At 57.9% G+C, this 27,709-nt stretch overlaps 1 protein-coding gene across 1 annotated transcript in view; it reads right to left on the reverse strand.

The window, feature by feature from the left end:
* Positions 1-27,709, reverse strand: part of LRP5 (LDL receptor related protein 5) — a 93,703-nt gene that overhangs the window by 32,440 nt on the left and 33,554 nt on the right. The window contains exons 2-7 of the mRNA XM_075545254.1: positions 21,456-21,852; positions 16,433-16,630; positions 14,485-14,681; positions 13,294-13,425; positions 977-1,373; positions 675-846 (exon numbers count right to left, since the gene is read on the reverse strand). Coding sequence (XP_075401369.1) covers positions 675-846; positions 977-1,373; positions 13,294-13,425; positions 14,485-14,681; positions 16,433-16,630; positions 21,456-21,852 — 1,493 coding nt within the window. The remainder of the gene's footprint in view (positions 1-674; positions 847-976; positions 1,374-13,293; positions 13,426-14,484; positions 14,682-16,432; positions 16,631-21,455; positions 21,853-27,709) is intronic.

Here is a 27,709-nt window from a genome sequence, read left to right on the forward strand (position 1 = left end):
TCATGAGACTGAGTCTCGCCATCCTTGCTTCTAAGGTGCCTTCTGCTGCATTTCTTCCAAGACAGAGTTGTTGGTTCTGCTGGCTTTCAATATTCTTCTCCCACGCGATCACGCGAATGCACCGATTCTTCTGCTGTCTTCCTTTATTTGATGTCCGACTGTCACATGCTTATGAGGGTAAGTGAGAGCACCATGATCTGGGTCAGGGCGCCGTAGTCCTCAAGGTAACCTCCCTGCTTTCTAAAGAGGTGGTGTGCAGATTTACCCACAGTACGTGACATAAGCCCAGCACACTGTCCATACCAGGAACGAGCTGGTTTGGGCACTGCACGACACATGGACATCATGCTCGGTCAAGTAGAGGGGCAGCAACAAAGGAAGACCCTCCGTGGCTGCAGACAGGGGCGCAACCTAAGAAAGACTGTGAAGACGGTGCAGGACCGGGCAGTGCTCCGTGCTATTGTACATGGACGGGGTCGCTATGAGTTGGGACAGACTTGCCGGCCCCTGACAACATGTTAGCATCGGCTGTCACTCCAGATAGGCCCCCCAGTGCCTCGCCTGGCAGGAACCCCCCATCTTACAGGCCCCATCTGGAGACTGACGGGGCCCCATACCTGCATACATGACCAGGCTGCATACCCCTGGGCAGGACCTGGTCTTGGATGACTCACCTCGATCTTGTCTGTCTTGGCGTCGCCCCAGTACAGCCTGCCCTCCTGCAGGTCCAGGGCCAGGCCATTGGGCCACCCCAGGGAGGTGTTCACCAGGACACGCCGCTCCTGCCCATCCAGGTGGGCGCACTCGATTTTGGGGTTCTCGCCCCAGTCCGTCCAGTACATGAGGCTGGGGAGGAAGCAGAGGTTGAGGCTGGGCGCTGGGTTCTCATGCTCTGTGTATTCCCAGCAAGGAGCCACGCCACGCCCCCACCCTTACCCCATCAGGGGTGCAGCTCTGGCCCCGCCCCCCACCTTACCCCATCATGGGGTGCACGACGATGGCACGTGGCTCGTCCAGGTCCTCGGACACCAGGATCTTGCGGGAGGTGCCGTTGAGGCGCGTCACCTCGATGCGATCAGTGCCTGTGTCAGTCCAGTAGAGGTTGCGAGCCACCCAGTCGACCGCAATGCCATCGGGATCATTGATCTCAGTGTTGATCAGCGTCTGGGCACCCAAGCCGTCCAGATCGGCGCGGCGGATGGCCCGCACCTCGTCGTCCGTCCAGTAGACGTGGCCCTCCAGGGGGTCGTAGTCGATGGCAATGGCATGCCGGATGTCGTCCACACGCAGCACGATGTCCGTGAAGTCGGGCGTGTCCAGCGAGATCCTCCGCAGGTCTGTCCTCCGGGCCAGCAGCAGCATCTGCTCCGCCCCTGGGGACATGAGGCCCGGGTCAGAGGCCAAGCAGGGGCACTAGTGATAAGACCTCGCTCGGTGACATCCAGAGCCCCTGCCACACAGCCACCTGCTCATCTTTGAGGCGCTGTGAGGACCACGATGCAGCACCTGCCCCCCTTTTACAGAGGAGGCACGAAGGAGTGATGAAGCACAGAGAGGCTATGCAGCCACATGAAGCTCTCCAGCTGCCTGCAGAGTCCCCTCCAGGACACAAGTCGGCCCAAACACAGGTCTCATCCAATTCAGGGTCCAGGCCCATTCTCTTGGCCAAACCTCCTCATGACCCCCCAAAAGCCTTTTCCTACACTCAGGGCTTCGAAACCAGCTCGAACAGCAAGACTGGAACAGATCCAGAGCTTTATGATTGGGGTGAAGCCGAATGCTAACAGAACAGGAAAAATCAAGGCCAAAGGGGGACTGGGAAGAGCCAGCCGTTGAGAGGCTGGTTCAGGAGCCAGGGCTGTGACTGAGGCCATCTTTGAGCTGGTCACTCATGTTTCTGACTGTTGTTCAAGAGATCTCGTTGCTATGTAACACGCACACACACACAGTCCAGGGAGACTAAGCTTCGAGCAGGGTTTTGCCCTGAGTTTTCCCTGATCCGGTCAGCATCTTAGTTCATGTACATTTTACAAATTCATACCTGTAACAGGAAGGAACTTGCTTGAGGCTTTGCTTAGACTAGTTCACTTTGTGGCCTGAGCCCAGACACCGTAAGTCCTCTGAAGCCCTCTCTCCCCTTCCTCCTGTCCCCACAAGGCCACCCTATTAGGTCACTGGACTAGGGACACAGGAGGGGGCGTCCCCAGTGCCTGCATGGGGCCAGAACAGAGGGGATGCAGGGATCGGGCACACTAATTGGACACCTGTGGGAAAATTCAGGACTAGGCATGTGCCCTCCCCAGATGCCCCTGAAACCATGCCCAGACACATCAAGGATGCAGTCGGAAGCTTGGAAGATTCTGGAATAAAGCAGAGTCTCCTCCTCCTCTAGCTGAGGAGGTCAGGGCTCACCAGCCACAGCTGTCCCACCCATGTGGCATCCCCATGGAGGGCCATCTGTAGGGTCCACAGCAGGCGGGCAGCCCACCAGCCACCGCCTGACTCCATGTAGCTGCTGACTGAGGTGCTTCAAGTGTCTGCATTGTGATGTGGCAGGGAGACTTGGGGGTGGGGATGGGGCTTCCTGGTCAGTTGTGCTGCAGATTCCCTCTGACCCCAAGTTTGGCATCAGCCACAGCTACAGGCCAAGTGGGGACCCCATTGGCAGTTACTCTGCCACACCTCCTGGCTACCTCCAATAGCATCTCAGCATCCAGAGCCAGTGTAGGGTTAGGGGAGGAGGGGTTGCAGGACCAGGGCAAGAAAAAAACCCGCCCACTCTCCAGGATCTGCCCTGGAGGGTACTCACTCGGCTGTTACCAGAAAGCCAGGGGTTCGAGCCCACCAGCCAACCCACACATGTACCCCCTGCCACGGAGTGGACTCTGCTGCTTAGCGGCCCCTGGGAAGGGAAGCCTCCGGGCCAGTTTGTGTCGGCCCTGCAGGGTGCGAGCACTCTTGATGACTGTGTGGGTCTTTCCTTTCGTTCCACCTGCTCGATTTATCAGCGGGCCTCGGGTGTTGGGTCCCCTTCCCTGACACTGCCTCCTACGGCTTCCTGGGGACTAGATGTAGCTCCTCTGTCCCCCAGAGTGGAGGGGCTTGCCAGAGCATAGGAGGTCAAGGTCAGAGGCCATTTCCTATGCTCTGGGCCACACGTCAGCTGGATAACAAGCCCGGAGCAAGCAGGCCTCCTTCATACCCCATCCCAGCCAAGCCGAGCTCTCGGCTAAAGGGTGGTCTCCTGCACTGGGTGCCTGCTTCCCACCGGGTCCAGCGCAGCATTAGAAAGACAGGACAGTTGCAAGTCCTGAAATGCATACCCGATTCCTCCACTAGAGGGCGCATATGCACAGCAACCTTGGCATGAACCCAGGGCTTGGGTGGGGAGACAGAGGCAGACAGGTGGACAAAGTAGGAGCCAACCCCACTGCATGGAAAGCCCTATGACCCAGGTTCAGAGCAGCCGAGAATTGGGTTTCAAGGTTCTCTCCCTCCGAATATCCTCCCTTAAAGTCCTGTTGACCTTCCTTCTGCCGGGGTTGAGTCCCTCCACAACCTCCATACCATCTACCCCTCTACCGCACTGCCCTGTCCGGCAAGTTCCAGGGCGAGTCTGGTACATGGCCTCCCTTCTCTGCAGCCCCCAGCACAAGGCCACACCTGGGGCAGACAGTGGAGACAGGGCGAGAATCTAAGGCAGAAACCGCCTGGCTCTCTCTTGCTGCTGGGTGACCTCAGGCAGGACCTGGGTCTCTCTGGACCCGTTTATTCCTCTGTAGGAGATGGTCATCTGGACCTGATGGAGCTTGGGGCCCCGGCTAGCTCTAACACCAAGGGACTATTAACTGTCCCCAGGAGCCCTCCTTCCCTCGGGAAGTCACCAGCCCAAATCCACCAATCATTCCAGAGGCTTCTAGATTCCCAGCTGAGAGCCGGGGGGGTGGGGGCAGCCGCACTGTGTATCAACCTCCACAGGGGCTCAGACACTATTTCCTCCCTAACTCAGCCAACAATGCCAGTCCCTGAGAAGGTCCCCATGAGGCCTGGTCCCAAGGTCCTCAGAGTATGCACCTAGGTCTCCCGATCTTCACTCAGCCCCCTAAAGGCCTAGACACATCATCGAGCCGGCTCAGGAGGAGCTGGAGGCCCAGAGGGGTAAAGTGTCCGGCTCAGGGGTACACAGCCGCCAGGGGGAATAAGAAACCAACCTCTGTGGATAACTTGACCCCTAGAAGCGCGAGTCTCCCCTGACACCCAGCTGCTTCAGCCCCTCCCCTCCACCCGTCTCCCTGTGGCCACCCACTTTCAGGGCCGCCCTACACCAGATGCTGGGTGGAGGGGTGGCCCACACAGAATCTGACGTTTGGGGTCATGGGCAGAGGCCATCAGTGACCTAATGACCACTCTCTATCATGGGTACCCTGAAGGAAAGACGAAGGGGACATATAGATTGGGGGTGGGGTGGGAGGGGGCTGGAGTCTGGTCTCCGGCTCCGAGAACCTATGGGACTCCTGTGCTGTCACCAAGGCAGGACTCTGGCCTGGTCGTACACAAGCCCGGTGCCTCAGGAGACGAGTAAACACGCCTGGCTCTCCCATAGCCAGGCCCTCTGGAAGTCATCACAAACCTTTCCCAACAGGTGGGCACCAGTTCCCTAGACTAAGGCTGAGTCAGCGATTACTCAGACTGATAACTCAATGCCATCGAGTTGATGCCAACTCACGGTGACCCTAAAGGGCAAGGTAGAACTGCCCTGTGAGCTTCCGAGACTCTAACTCTTTACAGGACTGGAAAACCCCACCTTTCTTCTAAGGGTGGCTGGTGTCTACAATCTGCCGACCTTAGGGTTAACAGCCCAACTCGAAACCACTGCACCACCAGGGCACCTGAGGTGGACATTAACCCCTGGGGAAATTGTCTGTGGGCGCTAGCCGACCCCATGGGGGGCCTTGGACATCTCCGGGGCTGCAGGGCTCCACAGGGTTTTATTTCAGCTTCTTGGAGAAAGACTCATTGCCCAGGACTTAGGACTGCCCCACCTGCTGCTGCCCAGATCTGGGACCCCACAAAGACCCTGTGTACCACAAGGTTAGGGGCAGCCCTGGGGCAGTGGGGCCAGGCCTCCTCAGCCTGGGACCAGGGGTTTGTTTAAACACATGGAACTAAACTGTTTGAAAGAGAAGAGCTTGGCCAGAGGGTGTCCTTTCAGGTTGTTCAAACACCTTGGCTGCCCAGCGCAACGCTGCCTGTCGTTAAAGAAGCAAAACTGTCCGGACGAAGGGCACAGTCCCGGGGAGCCCTACCCGGCAGCTCCAGACCATCCTTGCTCCTGGGGCAGCACACACAAATCGAGGGGGCTGCCTTCCCAGTAGAGGCGAAGGGCAGCCTCTCATTGTATCCAATGTGTGGCCTCCCTGTCATCATCTACCCAGACCTGGTTGCACATGCCATCCCCACACCAGGGCTGGCACCAGACCTGGCATGTTCCGTGTGACACCAGCACAGATGCCGAGGGAAGGTTCTAGAAGGACCGGACTGGAGAGCACCGGGGCCAGCCTGCAACTAGGTAGACAGGGCTAGGGCCCACCTGTGGATGCCCACTGGGTCTGCCCAAGGGGTCAAGGCTGGGCATGGGGCACAGCTCCTGTACAGGGCTCTGGGGCTGCCCTGAGTCCACTGTGTCCTCAGGGACATCTCATCCTAATGTCACACAGGGCCACAGCCAGGAAGACACAGTGCCAGCCTCAAACAAGAGGAAAAAAACAAGCCAAACTCACTGCCATCAAGTCGATACTGACCCGCAGCAACCTTACAGGACAGAGCAGCATGGCCCCTGGGTTCCAGAGGCTGTCACTCTTTATGGGAGTAGAAAGCCTTGTCTTCCTCCCACAGAGCAGCTGGTGGTTTTGAACCGCTGACCTTGTGGTGAGCAGCCCAGCGTGTAACCCATCCCACCACCAGGGTTCCTTTAAACACAAGGGGGCTTGGAACTTTCATGGGAGAAATGAACCCAGAGCTCCTGGATTTTCCCATGTCCTTCAGCACCGCGGTGGTCTGAGCACCTCCTGGGGTGACTCAGAAGAAAGGCCTGGAGATCTACCTCGAGACTCGGAAAGCCCCACAGAGCACAGCTCTAGTCTGAATTGTCACCACAGCAACCCACAGCAGCCAGAGCCCCAGCAGGGCAGGCTTGGGGTGCCTTCGAGCTAACCGGTGGATGGTAGGCCTCACAACATCCCCTGGTCCAGCTGCAGTTCCAAGCTCCAGCCAGCCCAGAGGCTCCCAAGACAGTGCTTCATCCAACAGCTCCCTTATCCCAAGACGCTGGCATTCCACCCGTCTCCCTGATGTCATCAAGCTTGACTGGAAGCTCTGGGGCTCCTTCCAGTGCCCCCCTCTGGCAGCCTTCATAGGGGGCAGAGCTGAGCCAGACCCCCTACCCGGCTAGGGGCTGCAGAGCAGGCCAGTTGGTGTGCACACAGCCATAAGACATGCAGGAGCTTGGCGAACTTCTCCATTGCCGCCTGGGATCAGCAGCTGGGCAAACCCTGCGGCCACAACTTGATATGCTGGCCGGGGAAGCCAAGCTGAGTGACCACAGGGTCACAGGCACAAAGGGGCCAGATCCGGTGCTGGCTCTGGTCACAGCTGTCCCCGGCATGGCCGGCTTCGGCCTTCGTCAGCACGGGGGCATTTGGAAGCAGCTGGCCAGCAGGTGCTGCACCCCGGTGAAGTCGACGAGAGGGTGCCACTTCTCCGGAAGGAGGCCTAGGCAGCCCAAGTGGCCTGAGCAAGTGACCCATGAGTCTTCCTTTCCCAAGTTCTGGCCACCACATGGCTGTAGCGACCACCTAGCCCGGCAGCAACCACAGCTGTGGACTTGACAACCCCATAGCGAGCACAGCAGCATCAGTCACCCTGATCCTTGGCCTTTTGTTTTCCCAGACTGATTTTTCAAATGGAGTTCACCAGGCCTTTCTTCCTCAGCATGCTGACTGGCTGACTGGGTTCAGTGGCCCACCTTTAGGTGAGCTGGCCATAGGCAAATGGCATGCACAGCCCAGATACCTCCATGCGTATCCCAGTCTCCCGCGCTGACCGTGGCGACCCCGGAAGTAGACCACTAGGCCTTTCTTCTGGACACTTCCGGGCAAATGTGAACTTGAAGCTTTTCGGGGATCAGTCCAGCACTGCCCAGAGACTCCCTACCCCTAGTCCCACACCCCAAAGGGCCCTGGACAACTGACTCCTCACTAACAGGCTATGGTCAGTAGTCCCATTTCCCCCAAGGGGTCTGGAACCTCTTGGCCTCTCTGCATGTACGTACGTACAGAGGCAGGTTGGACCCCCAACTCAGTGGGCAGACATTACCTTGGCACCTTCTACCAAAAAACACCTGCCCCCCGAGTCTACTTACAAACAAACACTATTTGAGCTGAACTGGAAAGGCCAGTCCCTGGAGAAGGACATCAGGCTCGGCAGTGAACAAGGGAAGGGCCTCCAGGAGACGGACTGCCCCATGGCTGCAGCCATGGGCTTCAGCCAGGAACGATGGTGAGGGGGCGCGGGGCCGGGCAGTGTTTTGTTCTGTTGTGCACAGGGTCACAGTGGGTCGGAACCAACTCGATGGCACCTGCCGACATGGCCACACAGCTCACAGAATGCCACCAGGTCCCTGTAGGGTGCGGGGCAGGGAGCTGTGGAAGGGGTGTATTTAAGTAACACCGTGAAGGAAGAGGAGCTGGGTTTCTGTTCCCCGGGGGAAAAAAAATGACCACAATCACAGAAGCCCCTCGTTTTCCTGCCTGGCCCTGCAGGATCCAAACTCACGGTCCGAGGCGGGCACAGTAGCTGCCAGCTGTTTGTAAAGCCCCCGCCACTCCCAGCCTGGTGGCAGATCAGGCCCAAGTCCCTGTTAAGTGGAAAGACAGCCAGGCTCCCAACAAACACCCCTTATACCCGACCCACCCCCCCCCAACCTCCCGCACAGCCGCCTGGGCTAATCCACCCAACAGACAGAGAAGCCCCCAGCTGTCAGGCTGCTGTCAGACCCCAACACGGGGCCCCTCTGTTCCCCTAGCCGCCCTGCCCCCACTGGCTGCTGGGCCAGACAATCACCCAGACCACGCCTGCCACCAGCCCTGCTGCTGGCTCAGGGCCCCCTCTGCAGAGGACCGAGGGGGGTTGGAGGGGCCTGGACCCCAGCCTGACCAGCCCTCAAGAGATGAAGCCGTGGAAAAGCCATCATTCGGTACCCACAGAGCAGAAAGCATGTGCCCGGTGTGGGCCCCCGCCCCCCAACCAGGAGGGCTGCCTGCCCAACGTGGGCAGCAGAAGCCCTGACAACAGGGGCACGTTCTGGAAGGGGCTGGTGGCAACACGGGCCTCCCTGCGAAGGCCTGTCCTGCGGCGCTGACTCCCAAATAAGGCCCCGCTGCGGCGGCTGTTTCAGTTCATTCCACATAATTGGAAAAACATGGGCTAATCAGAGCCAGCTGCGCGCCACTGGGCGGGGGATGGAGGAGGCCAGTCTCCCCCACCCCCTATCTTTGTTCACACGGAAGCCTGGGAGGCTGGGGCTGGGTGGATCTGTTGGGGTAGGGGGTGCCCTTCGGGGGCAGAATCATAGTCAGCAGCCCCCGACAAAACTCGGCGTGAGGGGCTGTTCGTGGGGGACACTGTACCCCACAACCAACAGCGCTGCCCCCCCCCCAGCATGGGCTGAAAGACAGAGGTTTGGAGAGGGATCCCAAAAACTAGAGAGGGTGCCTGTCTCAGTCTCACCCCCACCTGTGAGCTGCTGTCACACACTCCACGGGGTCGGGGTGCCTTCACTGAGCACGGATCCACAGTCCGGGGACTCCGAAGCCGGCCGGCCCCCATCTGGCCCGGCTCCCGCGGTCCGGAGAACCCCAAAGCGTGGCAGAGGGCAGCTGTGACTCGGGGGCCGGGCTCACCACGGCCCCCCCATTATTAGGAATTGTTTGCCAGCTCTTTCTTCCGAGATATCAGGGGATGTGCTGAACCTCCAGCCTCGACCCGGGCGTTTCTGGGACACGCGGAGATGCGGCAGAATGAGGCCACGCCCCCTGCCTCAAGGGAGACACGCCACCCACCCCACCCCGGACCTCCCATCATCACCTGCTCCCCACGCCGCTCCTTTGTTCCGAAGCGGGGAGCCCACGTTCACCTGCCGCTCCCGGAACATCAGCATCAGAGCCCGGAGTGAGAGAGCCTAGGGTCTGCGGCTACAAATGAGAAATTTCTGGAAACTCCTGGCGTCACCCAACTGAGCTGCTCTCGGCCTCCCCAGAGCCTGCACCCTTCCCCTCTGCCCCTTCACTCGGGGATTTTGGCTGGATGGGTCAGGGGCCAAGGTCTGGAGGACCCACGAGACACAGGGTTAATGTGACAGCCAGGCCCAGTTCCTAGACGCGGGACACTCCTCACTCCAACCCAACACCAGCCTTTGTTTGTCCCTCCAAGCATACAGCTACCCTCCCCTCCACTGCTGCCACCACCTCCTTGCCGCTATGCCTAACCAGGCTGGGTGCCCACTCTCCTGGCATGAAACCGATGCCCACTTGGCTCCAACCCCAAGTTCTCACTCAAGTTCAGCTTGTACCCGAGAACAGTCAGGTCTTCCTCTGCTTGCAGCTCAGCCTGGCCATCCCCAGCAGCTCCCTGGTGCAGGGAAGGAAACGGATGGATGCCCAGAGAGGCTGAGACAAAGCCCGAAGAGCACACAGCTAGTGATCATGCCTTGTACACGGGCTCTGGAATTGGAGAGCAACGTATGCACGAGATGACCTACCCACTAGGCCTCCCAGGCCACCTACACCGGGCTCCTCCCCAGTGCCTCCCTTCCAAAAGGCCTGGACACCCCAGCACTGCCTCTCGTCCTTCTCCACAACCTTTCCAACCCTGGGACGGCCCCTCAGGGACTGTCCCACACCCAAGAAAAAGCTCCAAGGACCCCCCCCCCAAGCAAATAGCCGGCCTCGATGATGCCCACCATGCTGGCAGCCCCTTGTGGGCACTGCCCCCTCAATCCAGTTCTGATGCCCCTCTCGCCCAGTTTACTGGGACCATGAAACTCCAGCACTGACTGCCCCCTGCCGGCCACTTTGCTTAGCCATCACCAGCCGCCATCTCCGGCAGTTTGCACCATCAGTGCCACCACAGCTGGTAAATGCCATGCCCCCACATGCCCAGGGGGTCACCAGGTGATATTGGCCATAGACGCTCATGGCCTAGAGGGAAGCCAGTGGCCTGCTCAGGTGAAGGATGCCAACCTCCAATGTAGTAAGTAACCCTGGTTATGCAATGGGCCCTGCGCTGCTGGGCTGTGAACTGCAGAGCTGGGTGGCTGAACCCAGCAGCCGGTCCATGGGAGAGAAATGAGGAAGTCTGCCCCGTAGAGCTGTACAGCCTCGACACGCATGGGCAGCTCTATTCTGAGCAGGAGGGTCACTAGCAGGTGGAGTCAACTTGATGGCAGTTGGTTTTCTTAACCTGCACCTACGCACCTTGGAAAGCCTGGTAGCACAGTGGGTTACACGTGGGGCTTTAAACTGCAAGACCAGTGGTTCAAACCCACCAGCTGCTCCACTAGAGAGACCTCAGACTTTCTGCTCCAGGAAAGGGGCACAAGCTCAGAAATCCATAAGCTGTCCTGCAGGGTGACTAAGTCAGAATCAATTCGATGGCAGTGGGTTTGGCTTTTTTAACCCTCGCAGGTCCCTGGTGGCGTCGTGGTTCCGAGCTGGCTGCTAACAGCAAGAGCAGACGCTCCGAAGGAGAACGATGGGACGTCCTAGTCCTGTGAAGAGTGACGGTCTCAGGAACCCCCGGGGCAGTCCTGTGGGACCTACAGTGTCCTACAATGGAGTCCTGGGAGCAAGTGGTGAAGAGTTGGACTGCTCACTGCACGGTCAGCAGTTCAAACCCGCCCAGCCGCCCCACAGGAGAAAGGGGAGGCCACCTGCTCCTATCAAGGCTGCACCCCTGGGAACCTGGGGGACAGCTGTTCTCTGTCCTATGGAGTTGCTAAGAGTCAGAATCACCTTGCCGGCAGTGGGTGCGTTTGCATGACATCTTGTGACAAGGGATTAAAGCCAGAGGGCAGGTGTGACGCTCCCTAAACGTCCCGGTATGGTCCCTTCTTCAGTGAAGGCTGAAGTGCTCGCCATTGCCTCACGCACAGCACACCCCCTCGCCAACTCGCCCGTGAAGGGTCTGTGGGGTACGTGTGTGCCTCCAAACAGACCCGCGGGAGGGAGCATCCACTTCCCACGGGTCTGGACTGAGAGAGGCAGAGACAAAACTCAGAACCCCGTCCATCAACAGTCCTTTGAAGAGAGGGGCCAGCAGCTGGGGGATACCAAGAGGCCATTAGCAGCCCCCACTCAGCCAGCTAAGGACCCATGTAGGGCAGCAGGCCTGGGACCCCTGGGTGGGATCGGGGTAGGGTAAAAGGTCGGGGGCAGAGACCACCTAGTAGAGTCTCTAAGGAAAGGCCGACCTTCCCCTGAAAAAAATCAGCCACTGAACACACAGTGGGGCCCCCTCTACTGGCGCACACCAGATCGCCACGGGTCGGAACCAACACCAGGGCAGCAAGTTGGGTTCTTTGTGGGAGCCGCCAAGAGGCCAAGTTGGGAACCTGTCTTGTAACAAAAGAAAAGGGGGAGGGATTAACTCTAGAAGGGTCCCATTCTCATGCAAAGCAAGGCTCCAGGTCCTGTCCTTCGGTCTCTTCTGGGAGCTTGTTCCTCCTTTTGACACACAGCACCCCCTCCCCACTGCACCCCTTCCCTGTCAGGGCATCTGGAGGAGAGCAGAGAGGTGGAAGCCATGTGGAAATCCCCCAGCCTCGCCCCCACCCCATCATCCACAGTGGGGGCCCCAGCACAGCCTGGCCCGGCCCACACTTCCACTCAAGCCAGGCCTCTCCAACGAAAACAAAAACGTTTTTCTTCTGCAAGCTTGGCATGCTCCACTGCGAGGGGTTTGTGAAAGTGTCCTTCCCGGCTGGGCGGGGGAAGCGGGGGAGGGGTGTGTGTGTGTGTTGGGGGGGGGGTGTAGGCAGATCCTCCAAGGCCAGGGAGGATGGTGGGAAATCTGAGGAGCTGCGTTGTCAGCACCTATCGCCCAGCAGCTCTGGCCTGGAAACGCTTCCGGCCGGAAGGGCAGGGCTGGCTGCTAAGCCACCGGTTAAGGCCCGTAGGTGAGGCTGGGGGGCCAGCAACACTGGGACCAGAGGCCGGCAAGCGCCCCAAGCTAGGCTGCACAGGGGAATGCTGCAACCCCCAGCCCCTGGACAAGCAGCCCCTTGGACAAGCTCTGAAGCCCCCGGGCCCTCTCTGCTGCACCCCAGCACACTCAACATGTGCCCAAGGAACTTGATTCTCTGGCTTAACCAAAGGCGGACCAGCCCAGAGCTCCAATTACAGTGCCTGCACTACGGACCAGGCTCGCCACCTTTTCGGAGTTGTTCTGTCCCTGAACCTACCCTGCCTGCCCCCTTCGCTTCCTGTCTAGCCTTTTAAGTTGCCTCTGTCCGCTTGGGCCTGACAAGGCAGGGGCAAACGTCCTTAGCTGTTCAGCTAGACGGCTGTTTGTCTTTAAGAACGCTTCCGGAGAGAGTTTTGGTGTAAGGGCCAAAGAACCTCTTGGGGCAATTATTTCACAGGACTTCCTCCAGCCTCTATGGCTCCAGAGATTCTGGATTCCATGAGAACTAGGCATTCTGTTCTGGAACCCTGTCCCCCCTTCCTTCTCCCGGACTATTTTTTTTTCTGGATTTTTCTATAGCATCTTGGATTGACCTAATTCACTATCCTCATCCTGGTTTATAATGTTACTAATCTGTGTGCCTGCCTACTTCCTGTCTGACACCTGTCACCAAGTAGAACACGCGTGTCCCAGGAGGACCTCAGGGCCCAGTAAGGCAGAAGAGGGAATGCACACATTAGGGGTAGTGGGGTTGCGGGGTCACGTCTTGTTTCACTGGGTTCACTGTCCTTCGCAACCCAAAAGGGTTCCGTTTCCGTGTTCACACCAGCAGAAACTGACATTGCGATCCCCACTAGCTGGGCAGCATGCGACTCTATCAGTCGTCATGAAAACAGTGTAGGCAGGGAACCTGACTCTTCAAGGAGGTTGACTCAGAACCCAGCTCATGCTGCCACATGAGGATAACTGCCACCCAGACTATCCGGCGAAAGCCACCACTGGAGGTTCTCGCCCAGCACCTGCCCGCCCCCCTGCTCACCTGTGGCACCTTACCTGCCTTGCATGTCTTGCCGTTGTCCTGGAGCTGCACCCCGGTGGGGCAGGCGCACGTGTAGAAAGGCTCCAGGGGGGACAGCAGACAGAGGTGGGAGCAGCCGCCGTTGTCCTCCTCACACGGTGTGGGGTCTGGGGAAGCCAAGGCAGGGTGATGGAAGGTTCCAGAACGGCTGACTGTCTCCAAGGGAGGCCACCTCCCACCCCCCACATGCCCTCCCCACTTATCATCAGGACCCTTTCCTGTGGTTCCCTCCCCCCATCATGGCCAGCCACCCTCCTCCCAGGCCTTCAGGCCTGCTGGGTGCTCTCTAGTTTCTCTGCGCACACTGTGACCATACCCACCACCCACGAGACCCAGCCATGCCTTCACTGTGTTCCCAGCAGCATCTTCCTGCACTGCCCCTCCCCAAAAAATCCTTCAGCATGAAAGCCCTCCCTTTCCTGAAGAAAGACCCCTCCATCCAAGGGCATTGACCCAGACCTAGCCCAGGGCTCCCACAGCAGGACACACGGCCAGGTCAACAGGCTGGCGGGCTCCTTGAGTCAGGGGCCCTGGGCGTTTAGCCATGTGGCTTCAGTGGCACCGGCTCAGACGTGCCTGGGGTGTGGGGTTGAGCTTCCCCCTGAGCCCCCACCCCAATTGTTTCTGGCACCCCACTCTGTCTGGGGCAAACGCGGGGCTGGAAAGCAAAGCCCCTCTGTCATCCAGGCGTTGACGCTGACTCTGGGCAAAGCAGAGCCAGGCTCCCCAGGATTTAGGGCAGGCGCCCTGGTGGCGGAGTGGTTACGTGCCGGGCTGCTCACCACCAGGGCTGAAGTTCAAAAACACCAGCATCCCGTAAACAGAGTCTCAGAAACTCTAGCCTGCCCTGCAGGGTCGCGACGAGTCCATACTAACTGAAGGCAGTGAGTTAGGCTTTTGTCTTCTCCCGTGCACTTTATAGGTGCCAGCACGACTTTTACAAGCGCGGGGAAAATGAAACACTCACGGGCCCCACGCGGACCCGCTATTATTTCAGGGGACTGGCACCAGACCTGCCATATTGCCCAAGTCAGCATGTGCATCATTGCTGGTGGGCCTTGCATGGGAGGGGGGAAATCCATTGCTAGGTCTGAAGACAGCCCCCCTTGAGCTCTGCACACCCTGACTCCAGCGAGAGTCCCTCCTGGCGGCCAGCGGGCACTCACAGTGGGGCTGGCGCTCCGAGCTGAGCACCTGGATGTCCATGGGCGAGTAGAGGGAGTTCAGGATCTCTCTGCGCTTCTCGCCCGTCTTCTTGTTGCAGGAGTGGATGGAGCGGGTCTGCCAGTCCGTCCAGAACAGCGTGTCCCCAGAGAGTGTCAGCGCAAAGGGGTGCGTCAAGCTGCCCTCCACCACCTTCTGCCTGTGGGGGCACCAAGAGGAGCCGCTGTCAGAGCCCTGCCTGACCCCCTGGGCACCAGAGCCTGTGTCCCACTGCTGGTCCAGCTACACCCAACCACACAAGAGCACCAGGAATGGGTCCAGCCAGCCCAGGGAGGGTGTCCCTGGAGCCACACCCCCACAGATGTTGCCCTGAAATCTCTACCAAGGTGTGTGGTGCCCCTGTCAAAGGCAGCGGCAGGGAGAGCCCCCCCAAGTCATGCGCAAAGGGCAGTGGGGCCATCGGTCGATTCTGTGCCTGTCCAACCTGTCAAAAGAACAGCGGCACCTGGCAAAGTGAGACGGCGAGGAGAAGGGGCAGGGCAGACACACCCAGGGGCAGGTAGCCAGTTCCCGGTACTAGTCCCCCTCCTGTTCATTCACAACCCAGTGCAAGTGGGGCTGGCGTGTACTCCACTGTTGCCGACTGCGTGTCCTCCACGCAGAAGCAGCTCTGCTTTTCCTGGTAGTGACCGTGCCCAGCTGGAGAAAGACAAGGCTATCTGCTCGCAGAGACATTCAGCCTTGGAAGCCACGGGGCAGCGGTTCTCTGTCCTGGGGACGTGCTCGATGCCAGTGCATGAGCAGTAAGGACGGTGCCCAGCTGAGGAAACCTGTTTTTGTGCAGTCTGAGGACACTAAGATAAGGTGGGGGGGCCCACTGAGGGCGAGGGAGACCCTCTGTGAGATATAGGCTTCCAACCACTGCCACGATCGGCTCATGAACGCAGGTGAACGCGAGGGCCATGAAAGACCACATAGGTTTTGTCCTGTCAGCACGAGTCAGTCAACTCAGCAGTTGTCTGTCTACCCATCCATCCATTCACCTAGATGTGAATCGTCATCTAGCCATTCGTCCATCTACCATCTATACTTCTACCCACGCATCCATCATCCATCCATCCATCCTCTATCTAGCCATCCACCCACCTCCATGAATCATCCATCCATCCATCCATCAATCCATCCACCTCCATGAATCATCCATCCATCATCTATCTACCTATCCATCTATCCATCCACCCAATCACCCATCCATCATCTATCCATCCATCCACCCACCTATGCATCATCATGCAGCCAACCATCCATCCAATCTCTATCTAGCCATCCACCCACCTTCACAAATCATCTATCCATCAATCATCTATCCAGCCATTCATCCATCCATCCACTCCCCACCCATCATCCTCCATTTAGCCATATACTCATTATCTCTTTATCCACTCACCCGTCATCCATCCATCCACATCTATGCAACCATCTATATCTATCCACACATCTATGTATGCATCTAGCATATGTATCCATTCATCTACCCATCCATCTATCATCTATCCATTCATGATCTATTTATTCATCTAACCATCTACCTATCATCCATTCACCCACTTTCCATCATCCATCACCCAACATCTACTTATTTTTACATCTATCCATGTATATCATCTGTCGATCTAGCCAGCCAGCACCTAGCCACCAGCACCTCTCTGGAGTGAACACTCAGAAACCCGCAGGTGCCCGAGTGGGGAGTGAGACACCGCGTGTGGGCCCAAGGTCTCAAAAAGTCTGAATTCTAGTGCACACCAGGCCCCAAGGGTCTCAGAGAAGGGACACTAGGAAGGGACTGTGGGATGGCCGGCTCAGACTGGCTGAGGTCTTGGAGGGTGGGTACAGGGGTGCAAGGTAGCCGGAAGGTGCCCCCCCCACCAACCACCTGGGGCCAGAACTCACCGGAAGGAGCCGTCGAGGTTGGCCCGGTGGATGAAGCTCAGCTTGGCGTCGGCCCAGTACAGCTTGTGCTCATCCAGATCGATGGTCAGCCCGTTGGGCCAGTAAATGTCGGAGTCCACAATGACTCTCCGGGTACTGCCGTCCATGCCTGCCCGCTCGATCCGGGGCATCTCACCCCAGTCGGTCCAGTACATGTACCTGGGGGGGAGGGGAGAGAAGAAATTCACAAACCTGCTTCCCCACAGGTGGACGGGACCAGGACACTGAATCAGCCCACAGAATCAGCCCACAGCCTCACCCCAGGGGAGGACCAATGAATAGGAGCTGGAGGACAGCTTCAGCAGTCGAGTGATACCCCCATGCTGAAACAGTGTTGGGCACTTCAAGCAGGCTCTTGGTCAGCCCGTTCTCACTCCACAGTACAAGGAAGCTTCAAAAGTTCATTTGGGGGGTCTGGGGGAGGGGGGAGAATAATGGAATTTAAGAGAATGGGGGCTGTCCATCAGATTTGCGGAGCCTCCTCAGACCCCCCAGCTCTTTACTGAATACCAATATCGGTCTTTTTTCTTTCTCCCTTGAAATGATTGACTATTTCCTAGGGCAGTTTGAGGTTTACAAAAACATGGGGCAGAGGGCAGAGTGTGCGGTCCGTGCCTGTGGCCCACAGGTGGTTTCTCCTGTAACTCACACGCAGCCTTCCTGGGACCCATTTGTTGCCATGAAGGGCCCAACACGGATACTTTATTACTAACCAAAGCCCAGTCAAGACAGGGGCCCCAGTATTACCACAGAGTCCCAGCAGCGTTAGCGCCTCTTCGGACTTCAACGAGCCCTGGGGGCACAGGGTTAAGTGCTTGAATTCTAACCAAAAGGTCAGCAATTTGAGCCCACCAAAGTTCGCACAGGAGCAGGATGAGGCTGACGGCTTCAATAAAGATGGGCGGGCTTGGAAACCCCGTGGGGAGGGGGCAGTTCTACTCTGTCCTGGAGGGCCTGGCACGTGCGTGATGTCAGGGATGCCCTACAAGCCAACAAGGCTTGGGAGGCGGGCGCAGGACCAGGCAGTGTTTGGTTCTGTTGTACCGAGCTCGGGTCACTCGGCGTCGGAACCTAACCACAGCACACGCAATCATCTTGCTGCCCCGAGTGCCCTGGGCTTCACCCCCTCATCTCAGAGCCCCTGGCGGCGGGTTTGCCGTGCCAGCGCCTAGCCACCCTACAGGACAGGGTAGAACTGCCCCTGTGAGTTTGGGACGGGGAACGGCTGGTCGTTTCAACCCGTGGACCCTGGGGTAAGTAAGCAGCCCAATGCGTAGCCACAATGCCGCCGGGGCTGCCCGCCACCCCTAGCGTTGGGCATGCCTGCCGCACGATGCCTCCTGACAAGCACTGAAGACGAAGGTGCCCCTGAGCCAAGTCATGGCGTGGCCACTGGCCTCCTCTCCCCATGAATGTTGGTGAACCAGGAAGGCCGGAGAAGAATGGGTGGCCACAGAATTCTGGTGTCGGCGACGAAGAGGGAAAGGACCGTGGGCTGGCAGGAAAACCTTAGAAGCGATGATGGTGAGGTTTTGTCTCACGTAATTTGGACCCACGGTCAAGAGAGCCCAGTCCTTGGAAAAGGGCCTCCTCGTGCTCGGTTTAGCGGCGGGCCAGCGGCGGACGAGAGGAAGGCCCTCAGGGAGGCAGACTGACAGGGCGGCCGCAACAATGAGCTCAAATACAGTAACAGTTGTGAAGCGGGTGCAGCGTTTCATGTTGTGAGTCAGACCTGCGCCCAACAACCACATGGTGGTGCCCCTTCTTCGTGCTTCAATGGGGGTGCAGCACCCCGTCCATTTAGGACTCTTTGGGTTGTGGCTGGTTTTTGCAAATGGAAATCAGGAAGAACCTGCTGCTGTCGAGTCAATCGGGACTCACAGTGACCCTCCAGGACAGAGAACTGCCCCTCCAGAGGGTCTCCAAGACCGGGTTCCTTACGGAAGCAGGCGGCCACTTTCGGAGCATCTGGTGGGTTTGAACTGCCAAACTTTCGGTTCACAATCGAGTGTTTAACCACTATGCCACCAAGGTTCCTTGAAACCCTAAGAGGAGCTAAAGTCCTGAGCACAGGGCGTCGTGGCCGTGAGGGTGACAGCAGCTGCCCCGGGCGGCAGGGCTGTGGGTGGCATGCTTTTGTTTAGGCAGGCCCTCCAGGTTTTAACAAGGAGAGCGGCCTCTGAGGGCCATGAGAAATGTCCACTTCCTAGAAGAAGCTGTCTGCTTTGATCCGCTGCCAGCCAGCCACGACCTCATGAGCAGGGCAGCAGGCTGCAGCTCGGGCATCTGGCAGGTAGGCTGGACCTGCCTCTGATGTCCGGTGACTAGCCAGCTCTCCAGGCCTCAGCTGGAGGCTGGGGACAAACACTGGGTTCTCCTTGCAGCTCCATTCAAGGGTGCGACAGCCCTGTTTTCTGCAGTAAAGGGTGGGGGGTGCCCTGCTATTCTCTGGAGGGCTGCCCCGCCCCGCCACCATAGTCTCACTGCCATCACACAGAAAGGGAGACTGAGGCTGACTTGCCCAGGCCATCATGACTCATGGCCACCTGGGAGCAGAGCAGGGGCAGCTGGTCAGGACCAGGGTGCTCTGAGTGTTCCCCATCAGGCCTCGGACCACCAAGGCTGCCCACACTCAGCAGAGGCCTTGGGGGTGGGCTCGGTGGTCCTCCAGCGGCCAATCAGAAGGACCAGGAGATCGAGCGTCCATGAGCTGCACCTGGCCTTCCAATAGCTCCCTGCGGCCAGTGGAGAGGCCGGAACCCGGGGGCCCGGGCCCCCGTCTCCTCTCAGAGCATAACTTGCATTCCTCCCTGGAGTTTCACTGCCTCCCTTAAACGGGCGGTTGCAAGCTGGCCCGGGGCAGCAGCCAGCTGGCGGGGACGGGTTCCCCAGCACAGTGTGAGTCTGAGCCATGGGCCTGGCCCCTACCACCGGGGTGGGGGTGGGAGACCCACTTCTGGGGAAGAGCTGCACCGTGGGCATCTGTAGGGAGCTGACTGTGACCCTGATTATTCCAGGAAAGGGACATTCAGCACGTCAAGCAGGCCTGCGCCTGACTCTGGCTTTCACTGGTCCCCGAGGAGCAACTGCAGCCAGGACTCAGGGCCAGGGGTCCTCACCACACCGACCCTGCTCACCTGTCTCCCTCCCGCCCGACGCCATCAGCACTTGCGTGTCCCAGGGTGATGTGCACTCCCAGCAAGAAAGCCGGGTGCCAAGCGTCTGCTTTGGGTCAATGTTTTGGGTGTCTTGCTTCTATGGGACACACACATACATCACACGCACGTCTCTCTCTCTCTCTCTCTCTCTCTCTCTCTGTGTCTCTCTCTCTCTCACACACACACCACCACCACCACCACCACCACCACCACCCCCTCCCTCACTGTGGGATACAGAAAGGTTAGGTAGGTAGAGACAGGGACGGGGTTGACCCTCTCCGTGTCTAAAGACCCTTACAGTTACTACAGAGAGTCAGAGCCAACCCGCCCACCCCTTAGCCAGCCATAAAGACTAACTGGGCATGCTACAAATTCAAGCCCCAGCCAGGTAGGCGGTACACCTGGGAGGGCCCAAACTAGGCCAGGTGGGCTTAATTCAGCCAATGGGGTCAACCAGTACGGTTGACCATGCCTCCCAGCAGAAGGCCCTAAAGGCTGGAACCTGGAGACCCACTGCCCTTTTTCGGCTGCTGCTCTGCGTTCTGCTCCGCTGGGCCGCGGCAGTCTCTGGTCCCCGTGTGTGGGTGCACAGTCCCTCGAGGGGGCCTGTGTTCAGTGACTGTAAAACCTGAAATTACTTTTGTCCTTTGTAAAACCCACTTCAGTGTCTCTCATGCAAAGCCAAGAACCGAGGTATTTCCCACCTGAGAAACCTAAGACGCTGCTTACTAACACTTGGTCAAGGACTGTATACTTGGAGGTCAACTGCTTAGAGGTTATCTCTCTGAGGGTATCAGCCATCTAGACCAATCAGACCCTACGGTCTGCCCGTCCTAGGTGGGGCCCACTCCCTGCTGATAAGGAGAGCGGATTGTTCCCCTGAAGGAGAGCCCAGAGACAAGGTCAAGCTAACTCACAGAGGACCAAGGTTAGGCTGCCATCTTGAATCTAGAGTCTGTCCATCTTGTCACAGGTACCCCCCTAGGGTAAGGTGACCAGACGTCCCGATTTTTAACAATTTGTGCCGTGTCCCATGGCGTTTTAAAAAGTCCCAATTTTTTGAAAGAATGCATGACAATGCATACGGTTTTCGGCTGCCATGTGGCATTTTTACCAGGATATGAATTTTATCAATGGTGTCCCGCTTTACCAGTGTTAAAATCTGGTCACCTTACCCTAGTGTCCCCTTCCTATTGCATGTACAGCCCCTAGCTCGGCCCCCTCGTTGCATGTATGCCTACTGTACAAACCCTCCCTGTTACCTGTAATTAGGGGGCTTGCACACCCCCGAAGTGTATATAAGCCTTGGTTGGAAATAGATTCTCTCTCTGCACGGACCTGGCTGCTGAGATCATGGACATCTGGGAGGTGAGCAATGACATGCCTTATCTTGTCTGTTGTCTCTTTAATTTTACCCCTCAATTACACAACCGCCCCTTGGACCCATTCGTGGGGGCTGGTACCCCCATGGCATCCACACACCCATCACACATGCCTACCACACACACACACACACACACACACACACACACATACACACACACACACACACTAGCAGGCCATCCCCTTCGGGGTCTCGGCCACGGGAACATCTTAAAGGACACACTGACAACAGCTAGTGGAAAGGTGAGGGTGCAGCATGTTGGACTGGACACCTGGGAAGGGCTAATGAGGGAGAACTCTGGACCCCGGGCACCTGGGAGAGGCGAGTGCACCTTAAGACAGCTACGTCTTTGCTGTGACATCAATCGAGGCCCCTGAAATGGAAAGGTGTGTGTGGGGGGAATTCCTGGCCCCCAAACTCCCTGCCAAGGGTGCTGGCTTACCCATGGGCGGGGTCCAGGGCGATGGCCCGGGGCTGGTCCAGATCCTGCCAAAAGAGCACCTTGCGTGACGTCCCGTTGAGGTCGGCCACCTCGACGCGGTTGGCCTCTGAGTCCGTCCAGTAGAGCTTCTTCCCCACCCAGTCGCAGGCCAGGCCGTCGGGTGAGACCAGGCCCGAGATGACCACCGTCTGCATGGCGGCCCCCGTCTGGTTCAGCAAGGTCTTCTTGATCGCCTCGTCACTCACGTCTGTCCAGTACACGGTGCCCTTGGAGAACTGGAAGTCCACGGCGGCCGCGTCTTCCAGCCCACTGACCACGATGCTCGACTCCAGCTTGACACCACCAGCGTCCACTAGCCGCACGTCCCGACGGTTGGCAAACAGCAGGAACGGCGAGGCTACGGGGACAGAGGGCACCGTGAGAACCTCTGGCCAGGCCACCACACTGGTCACCACATCCACCTCGTCCCTCCACTCTGGATCTTCCCATCGGAGGCTCCGGCGGAGTGGCCGCTGCTCTGCAGAGAGGACCCATCGCCTTCCTGTCTCGGACCCATGACAGCTGTGGCTCAGGCCACTTCAATGAGGACACCAAGGGCCTCCCTGGCCATACTGTCCAGCAGCCCAAAAGTAACCACACCACCACCAGGGTTACCGTAAACACCATCACCACGGCCCCCGGTAAAGACGTCCGTCCAGAGAACCCTCTGCAGGGCCAGCTTCACTCATATAACACATGATCAGCCAGGAATCTAAACCAACCCAAAGCAGTGGATTTGGCTTGGGGAGGGGAGGGCCCTGGGAAAGGACACTGCTGTGGACCGAGTGGATTCTGACTCACTGCGGCTGTCTACAGCAGTGGTTCTCAACCTTCCTAATGCCGCGACCCGTTCATACAGTGCCTCTCGTGGTGGCGACCCCCAACCATAAGATTATTTTCCTTGCTACTTCATCACTGTCATTTTGCTACTATTATGAATCGGGTGACCCTGTGAAAGGATCGTTTGACCCCCACCAAAGGGGTCATGACCCACAGGTTGAGAACCACTGCTCTATAGGGTTTCCCAGGCTTTGCAAATCTCATTGGGCCCAGGCAGCCTCGTTTCACTCCCTTGGAGAGGCTGGTGGGTTTGAAGCGCTGACGCTGAAGTTCACTATCTAATGCTTACTCAGCAGTATCGGCAGGATGCTGCAGCCTGCGAGAGGACCCCCAGGGAGCCTGCCCCCTGACCCAGGGGAGCCTTGGACCTGCAAGGAGCGCTCCCAGAAAAAGGTCTCAGCTCTGGGCTCCACTCTGCTCACAGACAATGCTGCACACCCCAGAACATCACCTTCACATGGGGGCCCAGACAGCCAGCCCCACACCCCAGCTCACCCAGATGGATCCTGGGAAATGGAAGTCAAAACAAGCTCATCCCGAGCACCCAAAACAGCACCCCTGGAAGCTCTGCTCAGGTCCACGGGGGGGTGGGGGGGGGATGGTTTGCAGCTTCCATGCAGGCACCAGGGGGAGCGTGGGAGGCAGGACACAGAGGCTGGCACCCAGGGGCACAGGTGGCCCCTCATCACTCCTTCTCGCACCCTCTCTGTGCCAGGCTGCCTGCTTGAGCGGAACAGAAGCGGTGCTACAAACCAGAATGGGTGTAGCAACAAGACGTCGAGTGGGGCATGGGGCAACCTCTGATGGGCCTGGGCTTCACTTTGGGGTGAGGCAGAAGTTCTGGAAGGAGCCAGGAGGGACGTGACGCCGACCCACCGAACACTTCACAATGGCTCACAGGGTTGAACTTTGGGTCGAAACGAATAAAAAAATTCTGTTAAAAAACTCCTAACAATGGGATGTTATCATCACTATACCTGGCCACAGCAAAAGGCCATTTGTCCCCCAGCAGCTGACCACTCTTTGTTGCCCATGCCCCACGCACATAACCCACCCGGTCCCCCAAGCACCAGGCTCATGGTCATCAGTACCCCATTTTACAGAAGGGGAAGATGAAGTCTGGAGAGGGAGTGCCAGGGTGCCCAAGATCCAGTGCTCAGAGCAGACCCATCCTTATTGGGGGCGCAGGGGGGTGCTGCTGCTCTCAAGCTCCCCACTGACCTCTCCTCCAGCCCCCTGACCACTAAGACAGGTTCGTCACACAGCGTGAGGGGTCTGCAAAGAGTGTGAGGAAAACACAAAATGAAAAGAGACCAACTGGGCCAGGCACCTCTGCCTGCAACGAGGCTGGCCACTTAACCCTCGCTCAAGCCACTGGGGATTTAGCCATGCCAATGTCGCCTTTTAAAAAACGCGAATTAACTAAAGAAAACCAGGTGTCCCTTACAAGTTTCTTCTAAGGTCAGGAAACAAGGAAATCACCAGGAGCCAAGTCAGAATGGCAAAGTGAAGGCCCAATGAATCCCATCAAAACGCTCCCCCAGTCACCCGCGTGGGATGGGAGGAGTGAGCAGGAGCCTGGACGTGGTGGAGAGGGCTCTCTGGGGAGCGTTTCCCAGGCGCATTACCAATCATCTCAAAACACTCTCCTGAGAAGCAGGTGTTACTGTTCTTCGGCCTTCCAGAAAGTCAACAAGCAAAGGTCTCGAGCACCCCAAAAGACTATTGCCATTACCTTTGCTCTTGACCTTTGCCCTCTTGCTTTGGGCCATTTCCACCTCTCGGCAGCCATGGCTTTGCTTGGGCCGGGTGGTCAGGCTCATCCTGAGGGAGCCACGTTTCATCTCCTGCGACCATTCTTCCAAGAAACGCATCAGGATCTTGGTCCCATTGGGTTGAAATTCCCATAGAAAGGACTGCTCTTGTCCGAAGATGACCCGGGCACCATCATTCTGACAACCCACTGGGCAAAAAGAGAGCTCAACTTTAATTCTGCAGTCAGAGTTGTGAAAGCTGAGCCCATGGAGATGTCCCCGGACCGGAGCCATGGCATTTCCAACCCCCTCTTACGCATGTGATAGTTGGACAGTGATCAGGGAGACCATAGAAGAATTGATGCCTTTGAGTTAGGGTGCTGGCGGCAGATAGCAAAAGTCCCTTGGACAGGTGGAAGAGCAAACAAGTCGGTCTGGGCAGAAGCACAGCCAGAGTCTCCTCAGAGGCCAGGCTGGGGAGACTTCATTTCGCGTCCTTTGGATGTGTTGTCGAGAGAGACCAGTCCCTGAGAAAGGACACCGTGCTTGGTGCGGGTGAAATAGAAGGATGCAGGGGCTGCAAGAGGGGGCTCAGCCATAACAATGGTGAACAAGGTCCAGGACCAGGGGGTGTTTTGTTCTGTTGTGCATGAGGTCGCTATGGGTCAGAACCAGAACTGGACGACTTTAGTGGGAGGGTGTTGGTAGTTCCTTCTGCTACTGCACATTGGATCTCTTCCATCAGAAATCAATCAGGCTGCTGCATTTCAAGCTACAGGTGTCGTATTAGTATCTTATCATTTGATCTCCCTGTTGACCTATTTTAAATTGGTTGTTTTTAACAGTTCCTGCTTTCTTATTTTAAAGTACTTCATCTTTCCCTTTAAAAGCCCGCTCACTCACACTGTTGGTCCGTAAAACATCCCTTGCCATAGGAGGTGATAGCTACAAAATACATCCCAATTTCCGCTCCATTCCCGGCTGCAGGAATAGCAATGGGGTCCTTAGGGTACTCGCCTTTCCAACACGAATGCCGAAAACCAAAAGGGGTCAGGCAAGCGGGGCCTGGGGCATGCGACCCTGGATGAAAGGGGGGCTGGACCGAGGGTTTACAGCATGGCCCTCTCTCCATCCAGCAGAGAGATACCCCTGTCAGACCTATGACCACCTGTAGGTTTTTTGGGTTGGTTGGTTGTGTTTATCCATACAATACAGGCAGGATGGGCAATCCTATGGAGACACCACTGGACCAATGGTCATGGGAGGTGAGCGGGGAGCCAACGATGACAGGCACAGGGGTACAGTAAGTGTCCTAAAATCGACGGCACGGAGGGCGTAACCTCTCTGATCACAGAGGGGTCACCGAGGGGCTTGGCCAGGGCAGCCTGCCCAGGCCGGCCAAGAGTTGGGTATGGGCACCAATCGCATTGTATCAGAGGCCTGCTTTCTCTTTCTCTTTGACTCTTGTTTGGAAGTGTTGTTCTGTATGTGAACTCCAGGACAGGTGACGGGCAGCATGGCTCCCGGGGGGGGGGGGGGGGGATGGGGAGATGAAAACAAACAGTCCAAGGAAGAAGAGAATGTTCCAGAATTGGTCATGGTGATGCTTGCCCAACTCTTCTTCACGGGATCGAACTCTTGACACACAATGTGTGAATCAGACGCCGATCCAAAATGTCAAAGGGAAAAACTGATGTGGACGACCTGCTCCGGGGGGGTGGGGTGTCACTGTGACATCCTTTCTTCTCTTTGTAAGCGGCTGACTTGGGGGGGGGTCTCTTGTATGCTTTTCATAAAGTACCAATGATGTCCTTCATCCACCCAGGCTTCACCAGACACTAGACGGCGGCTCTTTGTTCCACGTGAACGGGGCTCCCATCCCCGGCAGGAGCACTTTGCAAACTGATGCCTTATCTTTGTTCCTAGGGCCTACGGTGGATCCTGTTCAGACAGGTTACAACAGGTGAGTGTGGGCTGATTTCGGTGCAAAAAAAAAAAAGAGAGAGCGAGCTAAAATCCATGCATAGTTGTGTTTTTTTTTTCCCTTCCTAGGATGCCTTTTCCACCAACGTTTCCAAGTCCCCTGGTACTCGTCCGTGTGCGCCTGACTTATCTGACTCTGCGGGAGGCCCCCGTGCATGCCGAGGCCGGGCTCCGGGCCTCTCCGAGGCTGGCATAGCACCTGGCTGGGTGGCATTGTGTTGAGGCAGTCACCTGTTCACGGACACCTGGGCCACTTCCATCTTCTGCCGAGATTGAGAATGGCGCTGCTGCGAACGTCAGCGTGCTGGTATCTGTCTGTACTTGTTGCTTCTCGTTCTCCTGAAAACCCAACCAGTAGTGGGATTGCTGGATCCTACTCACGGGGCGGCTAACTGCAAGGTCCGCAGTTCAACACCAACAATGGTCTTAAACATGATGCTGAGGATGGGCACACACCAGGAGGCGGTTAGGTGGGTTGTGCATGAGGTCGCTATGGGTCAGCACGTGCCCACACCCTGCTCTCGGCAGTGCCCAGGGGCCCAGTCCCAGTTAAACTCGGCAGGGAGCAGGCCCACCAGCGGTGAGCTTACCTGCAGCCCCTCTGGGTACTGGTGAGAGCAGGGAGCAAGTTCCCATCAACACAGGCATCCAAACCAAGGTGTTGCCTACAGGGGAGTGGCAGGTTCACCCACCAGGCCTCTGGTCGTCCACGGTTAGAGCACTGGACAGCTCACTGAAGTGTGGATGGTCTGAGTCTACCTAGACAGTCCAAACCAGCCCGAGAACCCTGTGGGCATGGCCTGTGCTGGCAGGAACAGGGTCGCAGGAGGCAGTGCTAGACCACTGGCTTGGAAGCTGTAGGGGCCGTGAATCCGGACCCCACCCCCCACCGGCACCCCGAGCCAGGGCCCTGGAGGTCCTCGCACAGCACTGAGGTGTCACATGGAGGGCTGGCGGGAAGGCCTGTCTTAGGGGAGCATAAGGAAGGAGGCTGGGAACCAGGACCCCCAACCCCCTACCACCATCAACATCCCAAGGGAGGGCCCAGAAACCTGCCCCCAAGAAGTGAGGGGCCGCCGAGGGGGCATGGCTAGGAAGCTACTTGGGCCAGAGAAGGAAGGGAGGCTGGGAGCCAGGTCTCCCCCTCTGCACCCCCATCGGCACCCGAGCCAGGGCCCAGGAGCCCTGCCCCACAACAGTGAAGGGTGACAGAAGGGGCTGGCCAGGGCAGCCTGCCCGGGCTGTGCAAGAAGAGGGAGGCTGGGTGCGAGCACAGCTCCAGGAAGGTGCCCCGGGCACAAACCCCACACTGGCTCTCTGGCTCGGTTCTTCCCCCAAACTGGAAAGACGACCTTTCAGGCGGTGCCTCCTTCAAAGGCCGGAGGTGGGGGAGCCCTTTAATTTCCTGTGCTTTTCCCAAACCGAGCCTAGCTCAGCTCAGCTCTGCTCGGCCAGCAGCCCAGAGTAGCCTGGGGGCAGCGGGCAGGTTTCCGACAGGAGGCTGGACGGGTCGGCGCCGGCAGGGCTGGTGCGCGGCCCTGGCATCCAGAAACCACCACGCGCCTGCCTCGCTGCTGAGTCCCCAGAGGAACCCACACCAAGCCGCCTGTCACCTGGATTCAAAGGGGACCCAGGGCT

The sequence above is a fragment of the Tenrec ecaudatus genome, chromosome 4, assembly GCF_050624435.1.
Source record: "Tenrec ecaudatus isolate mTenEca1 chromosome 4, mTenEca1.hap1, whole genome shotgun sequence".
In the NCBI taxonomy this organism is placed as follows: Eukaryota; Metazoa; Chordata; class Mammalia; order Afrosoricida; family Tenrecidae; genus Tenrec; species Tenrec ecaudatus.